Here is an 8,146-nt window from a genome sequence, read left to right on the forward strand (position 1 = left end):
ACTGCTCCACGCCGTTGAATCGCTGACAAAAGGCGGCAGCCTAGGGACCCAATGCAGCCCCAGAGGCTCTGGGTGGCCATGGGGTCAGGGTGCATTTTGGGGGGTGTACACTGAGGGGCACACATGTTCAGGAGGGCTGTACCAGGGTCGCACCCCAGGCACTTCCACAGCAAAGTGGTGACACAGTTTGGCCATGTGCACCCAGGAGTCCAGCCAGAGTTACTCATGAAACCAGCCCCTCCCCTGCCCTGGCCATCCACGGGCTGCCGTCCATACCGAAACACTCAAAGTCAAATGAGTTTATTCAGAAAAGGCCTCTGTACCAGAGTAAGAAAATGAGTGCCCCCTCCCACCCCTCCAGACCCTGAAGGGCCAAGTTACAAAGGTTGGGGGGGCGGGGGATGGGTGACAGCACAGAGGAGAGAGGAGGTGGGAAGTGAGGTGGAAGGAAGAAGGCTGAAGCCTCAGACTCTCCAAGGGCTGGGTCTGGCCTCCTTGCAGCTGCAGTGACCACCAGGGACAGGCCAACAGAGCTGGACACTGAGAACAGCTGACAACGTGGCTCCCAGGCCTGTGGCAGGGCAGGGCCAGGAGGCCCATGGGCATCCCCTTCCCTAAGGCTCTCCGGGATGAACACAAGGGCCCCCCTCTGTGGGCTCTGCCCTCTCCACTTCCGGTCCTTCAGCGGCTGGGCTCCCAGGGGCACTCTGCTCCAGCCCTGCCTGGCCTTCTGCTTCCTCTTTGACCCCATTTGCACCCTCTTCAGCCTCTGAGCACTCAGATAGGGCAGGGGGCTTAGTGGTGGCCAGTGTCAGGGTGCCACCATTGGCTGCTGCCTCTGGGTGATCACTGGCACCTTGGTCCATCTTCCTTCGCTTCCTTACCTCATCGGCCACCTTGGCCCCCGGGGGCTGGGGGCAGGGCTGCTTGGCCTCCTCTGGGGCCTGGCTGACCACTTCCTGGGTCTCTGCCCTGAGGCTGCCCTGGCTGAGGGCGCAGCCCTCCAGGTTCAGGGCGATCTTCTCCACCTCAGAGGCGCTGGCACCTGGCTCCCCCAGGGCCCGCTCCCGCAGATTCGCCTCTAGCTTCCTCTTCTTGCTCTCCTTGGGGTTTGGTGACTCTGGTCCCTGCTCCTCGCTGGTCTCATCTCCCTGGTCCCTCTCCAGGGCTCGGACCTCCTGGGACTCTGTGCCAGGTAGCTGGGGACCCTTGGCCAGCGGGCCTACCTCCTCGTCCTTCCCCAGCCCGCAGGTGTGCCTCTGGGTGCCGGCTTCGATGGGGGGTTCCCCAGGGCTCTCCTCCTCCTTCGCCTGTCTGGGGCAGGCCAGCCGGGGTGAGCAGGGCGGTGAGCATGGCTTGAACTTCTGCAGTTTGTCCTGGGGCCCCCAGACGAACCTGCAGCGGGGCCGGAAGTGCTCCCAGGCGAAGTGCAGCAGCTCGCGGCGCTGGTGCCGGCAGCGCACAGTGAACACAAAGTAGTCCAGGGCGCTGTGCCGCAAGCCTGGCAGCTGCCTCCGCACCAGCGTCTCCTCCAGGAAGAAGTGGGCCAGGGGTGCCTGGTAGTGCGCCAGCCCCAGCTCCCCCAGAGACTTGAGGATGCGGGTGATGCGGAGGTTGTTGTGGCTGTGCCTGGTGGGGACAGGAGGTGCTGGTGGGGCTGCACATGCGTGGGCAGTGCTCAGCCAAAGACTGCCCTTCTCCAGCCCCCCTCACACTCCCCCAAGAGGCTGGTGTCCACCAGCAGAGACACTCCAGCCCACAGGTCAGTCCCCATTCCTACCCTGTCCTCAGGTCCCTGAGAAGATGGTCTATGGGCCTGGATCGTGTAGGTGAAGGACTGTGATGTGTTCCCTAGAAGGGTGACTGTCTCCTTGGTCCCATGGAACACCCACCCCCAGCACAGCTGGAGAAGAACCAGACGGGGACCCTCTAGAGGCAGGGTCTGTTGCCCATGTGCCCTGAGCTGGCCCCCTCCACCCAGTGCATCCCAGGGGGGAGAGGGGAACATGTCTGCCACAACCCCCAGGTGGGATGCTCAGTGATGTAGTAAAAGTGATGGAGCCCCTGGCAACCCAACCCACGCCCACATGGGTGGCAGGCCAGTCAAGAAGCCCACAGCTGAATCAGGTGGCACTCACCCCTACACCCCCGCTCCCTCTCCCGTCCTGTCCGACCTGGTCCCATCTGTCTTGCCCCCACCCTGCCGTTGCCCCACCTCCACAAGCTCAGAGGATGCTGGGAGTCTCAGGCTCTGCCTTGCAGTCCCCCTCCCCAGAGATGATCCTCCACAATCAGAGACCAGCTGTGCAGACCCCCAAGCTCCTGGCCTGCTCACCAGTTGAGGTTCTGGAAACGCTTCTGGTAGTTGTGTGCTCGGCACACCTGGCCGGTATCTCGGTCCTCGAGCTGGATCCCGAAGAAGCCCAGCATGAGCTCGTAGGCCTGGACCAGCCGCTTCCTGACCTCCGCAGACTTCTTAAATGCCTGGAAAAGCCCCCAAGGGTGGCAGAGAGCTCAGTGTCAGTGCAGCATAGCCAAGAGCTGGACACCTTCCTCAGGCCCAAATTCATTTGGGGCCTTGGCTCAGACTGTCACGGTGAAGGGCCAGGGCGCAGGAGCCCAGGGCTGCTCACTTGACTTTGAACTGGCACCAGATCTCCCCAGCCTGAGGCATGTGCTGTAGCCTTGAGAGGAACTCCATAACCTGCGGGAAGATCTCAGGGACCCCAGGGCTGGACACGGGACTGTAAGCACCCATCCTGTCTCCTGGGCACACCTGCTCGGCCTCCCCAGCTCCTAGAGCCCCCTCCCCACTCTCCAGGCATCATCAATCCAGCCCAAACCAGGGCTGACCAAGGCAAAGCCTGGTCACTCTAACTCTGCTTGTTAGAGCAACCCTCTCAGCCAGATTTCTCTGGAAGCCTGCAAGGAGCACTGAGGGCCAGAGGCAAGGACCACTTATGAGGGAAGATAATAAAACTGTGGGCAGGGGAGTCCTTCAGCTCCTGTTCCCCAAGGGACCCGTGAACACCTGTGGCTAGCCGTGACCTGTACCTTAACCTCCAGAGCTCACCTCGATCTCCCGGAGCGTGAGGGGCTTGGCGTGCCAGTTCACCCCTGGCTCCCGCAGTGGAAACAGCCTGTGAGGGAAGGGATGGCACAGGCCTGGTAAGCGGCACAAGCGGCCCCCAGGGCTCTCTGCTCAACTCCAGCAGGGCTGGCTGGACCTCGCATGCCACACATGCTATGATCTCTCCCCAGTCAATAAAGTCAAAGGGTGAGGATGGGAGAGCTCCAGGGGGAGTGCCCAGGATAAGGACCCAGGACAGCCCACCCACAGGAGTCCCAGCCCACCCAGAGCCCAGCCTGCCCGTGCAGCAGGAGGGCACCTGCCAGACAGCGACCCGCCTCCCTACCATTCTTTCATTCTCACGTTCTTATTTGCCACCCACCATTAATGCTGTGGAATTATTCTCAGGGATATCCTGTGCCCTGGGTCGGTCGCCTGCAAGCCGTCCTTAAAGGACACTGCATTTGCAGGCCAGCGTCCGGAGGGCACTTTAAGGCACCGTTAGAACCCGCCCTTCGGCAGAGGGGCTCTGCGGACAGATTCAGGACAGCCTCATGGGGCCTCCAGCGAGCCAGCTAGTCGACTGCTCTTGCTATCCCCCAAAGCCAGCGTCAACCCCCAGTAGCTGAGGCTGTTTCCAGCTGGAGAACCCAGACCCGGTCTCCCCTTAGCTGGCCCCCGCCCGCAGAGGCAGGCATGGGGCACAGAGGGCAGTGCGCCTGCTCAGTAAGCGCGATGCCTGGAAGAGGCGGAGCCAGAATCCAGTATGGGCGGGGCCTCAAGCCGCTCCTCAGAAGCCCCGCCCACTCACCACTGGATGTAGGAGTGATTGTCCTCCAGGAGTTCATAGTCTTCCTTCCAGTTCTGAAGAATGTCCTCAATGAAACAGCCTGGGAGCCCCACAGAGACAAGTCAGGGGGACTGCTGAAAGCCCCTCCCCTCGCCCCTTTCATGAGGACCTTGGGGCTCAGGTTGTGCACACTTCCTGTGATGTTAATCCAATTTAGGCTGACCACCACTGTGCAATCTGGAAGGTGAACCATTATAGCTGATAGAGGACAGACCGGAGTGGGCAGGCCATGCTGGCACTCTGGGAGAACCTGGGAGGCCCCATCGGGTAACAGCGAGTGGTCCCAGACCTGCACCTGTCTTTGCAGAAGGGCGGCCTTGCTGCACCCCACAAACCACAGGCTGCTAGCTGGAGTTCTGCCTTCACACAGGGCCTGCTACCAAGCCCACGCTGCAGCCTGGTCTCCGCAGGGCACCCCCCCACTTTCTGCAAAGGGCCTGGAGGGGAATATTTGAGGCTGTGCGGCCCCTGGCGCGTGTAGCAAAGGAGCCATAGACAACACGTATGTGGATGGGTTCTGATAAAACCTCACCATGGACATTGAAATTTGAATCTCATATGATTTTCACATGTCATAAATGTTATTGTACCATAAAATTTCCCCAACTGTTTAAAAAGGTAAAAACCATTCCTTCCTGTTAGTTTATGTATGCAGCTTCCTCACGATGGAAGCAGAGTCAAGTAGTCATGACAGAGATTGTGAGCCTGCAAAGCCACCAGCATTCATCGCCTGGCCCTTCGGAGCATGGTGGCCACTGTGTCCAGGCCAAGGGTTGGGGCCCTGGGAGTCCCTCAACAACTTAGGGGCGGGTGCGGGGGCGGTGCTGTGGGGGTATATCTGAAAGCCACAGGTCCAAACCATGTCCCAGCAGACCAGACAGGCAGAGGAGAGAGGAATACCCCCAGAATGGAGCTGCCGGCAGCTGGGCAGGTACACACCGTTAGGCAGGAACCGAATCTCATTTTTGTAGAAACTCAGGTTGAGCATGTCACCATTGTCATCTCCTTCTACCAGATCCTACGGAGCCAGAGAAAGGTGACAAGGTGTCATCCAAACAGGCTGCCTCCAAGGACCCCTCATACTGAAGCATTCCTGGGGCGGGTGGGAGGGAGGAGGTGTTGGCTTTTGGCCCGTGAACCTCCAGATATCCTGAGGGCTGGTGAAGACCCCAAGTGCCAAACCTGGGTCCCCCATGCCACAGGGGAGGATCAGCCTTCACACTTGGGAGATAGCAGCCACCTCTGAATACCAGTGACGACCACCCTCTCCTCAACAGTGTAGGCCAGGGCTGGGAGGTCCCCTTCATCTGCAACCCAGAGACAGCCCAAGGACTCCCTGAGACTCTTGGGTGCAGAGGGCAGGGGCTGAGGGCAACAGAAGCCATGAGATGGGCTGGTGGGGCCTCCTGTGGATGAGCTGGCGGCTGGCGCTGTCATGGTGTGAAAGGTGAGGGTGCTGTGGTGGGAGTTAGGGTGTGGCGCTGTCACCCCGTGATTACAGGAAGGATTCAGTTCTGGTGGGTTGCAGGGGTGGGTGTTGGGGGTAGGGCTGTGCACAGATACCTACCGGGTAGTGGTGCCGGTACCGGCGTGTGTCCAGTGCAGCTCGCCAATTTCGGGACACTGTCACCTTGAGCTGGGGAGAGAGAATGGATCAGATCCCAGCGGGGAGAGCCTCCCCATTCCTCAAGGAAGCCAGCAAGCAGGACCCACCCCAGGGAGGCCCCACCCTGATGAGGGCAGCAAGGACTGTGCCTAGCTGCCAGCAATATCAGAGGGGCCAGAGTAGCTGGAGTGAGCCCTCAGGATTCCAGACCAATGTGCATTCTTGGGGTGCCCCACGATTCCAGCATCATTTTCTCCTCCCTTGTTTGCTGGCATCACAGTTCAGGACCTCCTCTGGGAACCCCACCTCCCCCAACACTTCCTCCTTGCCCTGCACTCTAAGCTGACACCTAAGGGGCTGTATACCCAAGGGCAGTGGCCTTGCCACCTAGAGCCCCAGATGCTTCTGAAGGGGGTTTCTTAGCCAGAGGCTGGTTAGGTCAATGGACAGTGGGTGAAAATGAAACTCAGCAGAAGCTGCCCCACCCCTCATCAGTATCCATTTCTCAGCCTCCCTGGGTCAGTCCAGAGGGCGGGTCCTGACCAATGTTGGTCACGTGCACAGCTCAGAGCAGGGCCAGCGCCATAGGTGCACAGATGACAGCGTCCAGGAGGAAGCACCAAAAAGCCACACCAGAACCCAGTGTGCGGCAGCCAGGAAGGACCATGGGGGAATGGAGAGGAGATTGGGACTCTGTAGAAGGAGAGAAGCCATAGCAGAGGGACAGGGAAGAGGTCAGAGGACCATGGGCATCTCACAGGAAGGTCCATGTGCCAAACCACTGCTTTACGAGTGTGGCCCATGGAGCTACAGTGAGGATGGCATCCTCCCACCTAAGCTGCACCACGTCCAGTGGGCATCCATCCGCCTGGGGGAAGAGGTGGATTCCTGCCCTGTGACCTGTGACCCTGAACCCTGCCCAGCCTACCTACTCTAGGAACTCGTGCACGCCTGAAGCAGTGGAAATGTGCCGAGGTCACCGGCCTTCTCGACAGGCCCAGGAGCCCCTTGGGGTTCCTCTCGCTGACTGACCGCTCCAAGACCCAGAGAGAAATTTGAACACCAGAGTGCTTATCTGCAGCACTGACGATCCATCACTGAGACCACTAAGGCTGGAACTCAAGCTTCCCCAGATACAGTGCCAGGATACCCTCGTCCCAGAGGGAGGGGGACACGTCGTGACAACTATCACTTGGAGCCCTTGCTCTCACCTGGAACCCCAGCTGGAGCAATGGCACCCACTCAGGGGTTGTGACACCCGGTGAGTACCAGCAAGTAACTGCCAGTGATGCTGAATGACCATGGTTATGACAAGTAACCAGTGGTGACATCGAGGAGCCGGTGGGCACACCAGCTGCCCCCGCTCCGGCAAGCCACACACATGTAGCCTCCGAGGCCACCTCCAGACGACATGAGGTCAGCCCCAGTCAGAGCGGGTAGGTGCTGCTCCTAGTGAGGGTCAACCGGGTGGGGCAGGCTGGGGGCTCTGGGGCCTGGGGAAGGGTGGAGTCTTGGGCAGGGGAACCCGGGGTGGAGGCAGCAGCTCCAGGAGAGGCGGTGAAGGAGGCCAGAGCTGAGGGCTGGGTCTGTCTAGAGGACGGAGCCAAGGGCCTGAGGCTAGAATGTGACAGGGGAGTCAAGGATGTGCTGGGGCCATCCTCTGCAGGAAGTGTCACCGCGCCGATCTGGCCCTGGGGACAAGGGTCTGAGGGTGGCCCCGGATTCCCTGCAAGGTGCCCTGGTGGAGGAGCGCGCGGGGGAGCGGGTCGGGGCGGACCTCAGCGTGTCCTGGGGACCAGGACGCGAGTATCAGGAGGACAGGGCGGGAAGGGGGCAACCGCTGGAGATGGGGAGCCGGACCCCAAGCCGGGTCTCTAGGAGGTGCCTGCACACCTGGCCCCGTGGCGGGGCGGGGAACGGCCTGCCAGCAGCCGGGCTTTGCCCCCTTTGCCGCCGCGGCCTCCCCACGGGCTTCGGGTTCCCAGGGCGCGGGGGCGGCACCTGGAGCGCGCTGGGCCGCGCGTCTTCCTCGGCTTCCGCGTTCCCCGGAGCGCCGGTCTCGCCATCCTCGCCAGCTTCCGCCCGCGGGCCCTCGCCGTCCTCCTCCTCATCCTCGTCCCAGGTCGAGTCGCAGTCGGGGTCCTCCATGCTCCGGTGGCGGTGGGACCCGCTCCGGCGGAAGCGAAAGTGAAACAGGGAGGAAGCGCGGGGGCGGGCCGGGGGGCGGGTCGGAGGCGGGCCCGGGGCTGCCGCCTCGGTCCGCCCAGCCCGGAGGAGGACCGTCCCCAGGATGTACTCTCCAAGGATGTACCTCTGGAGGAGGCCTGTCCTCCCACATCGAGAATATCCCTCCCCCCGAGAAAGCCCCTCCGGAGGACGCTCCCCTCTCCCCCGAGGCTGTCCCCCTCCATGCCCACCTAGGTATGGATTTCTCCCTGGAGAGGACCCTTGGGGGGTGCTTTCCAGGATACCCTCTCAGGACCCTCCCAGATCCCTTTTCCTCTGGAGAATGGCCTCCTCCACCCTGGAGGACGCCTACCCGCAAGATGTCCAGAACCACTGCCCCACCCCCATGTTCTCCTCAGAAGAATGTAGACAGGAAGCCCGCCCCCTGAGGAGG

The 8,146-nt window shown here is 61.4% G+C and overlaps 1 protein-coding gene across 1 annotated transcript; it reads right to left on the minus strand.

Annotated features, from left to right (window-relative positions):
* Window positions 1-311: 311 nt before the first annotated feature.
* On the minus strand, window positions 312-7,691 carry OGFR (opioid growth factor receptor). The gene is made up of 7 exons (XM_052650984.1): window positions 7,528-7,691; window positions 5,488-5,556; window positions 4,860-4,938; window positions 3,882-3,960; window positions 3,074-3,140; window positions 2,336-2,484; window positions 312-1,629 (listed from the first exon to the last, which is right to left on the minus strand). Exons 1-7 carry the CDS (start codon window positions 7,672-7,674, stop codon window positions 615-617), a joined length of 1,605 nt encoding a protein of 534 aa, XP_052506944.1. The 5' UTR covers window positions 7,675-7,691; the 3' UTR covers window positions 312-614.
* Between the last annotated feature and the right edge of the window lie 455 nt (window positions 7,692-8,146).

This window comes from Budorcas taxicolor, chromosome 13, assembly GCF_023091745.1.
Source record: "Budorcas taxicolor isolate Tak-1 chromosome 13, Takin1.1, whole genome shotgun sequence".
Classification (NCBI taxonomy): Eukaryota; Metazoa; Chordata; class Mammalia; order Artiodactyla; family Bovidae; genus Budorcas; species Budorcas taxicolor.

Excerpts from the sequence above, each read along its gene's own strand:
- OGFR (XM_052650984.1), bottom strand. The coding sequence starts at position 7,674 with ATGGAGGACCCCGACTGCGACTCGACCTGGGACGAGGATGAGGAGGAG. Across the intron at positions 5,557-7,527 it reads CGCGGCCCAGCGCGCTCCAG|CTCAAGGTGACAGTGTCCCG; the intron begins GTGCCGCCCCCG and ends CTCTCTCCCCAG. Across the intron at positions 3,961-4,859 it reads GATTCGGTTCCTGCCTAACG|GCTGTTTCATTGAGGACATT; the intron begins GTGTGTACCTGC and ends TGGGGCTCCCAG.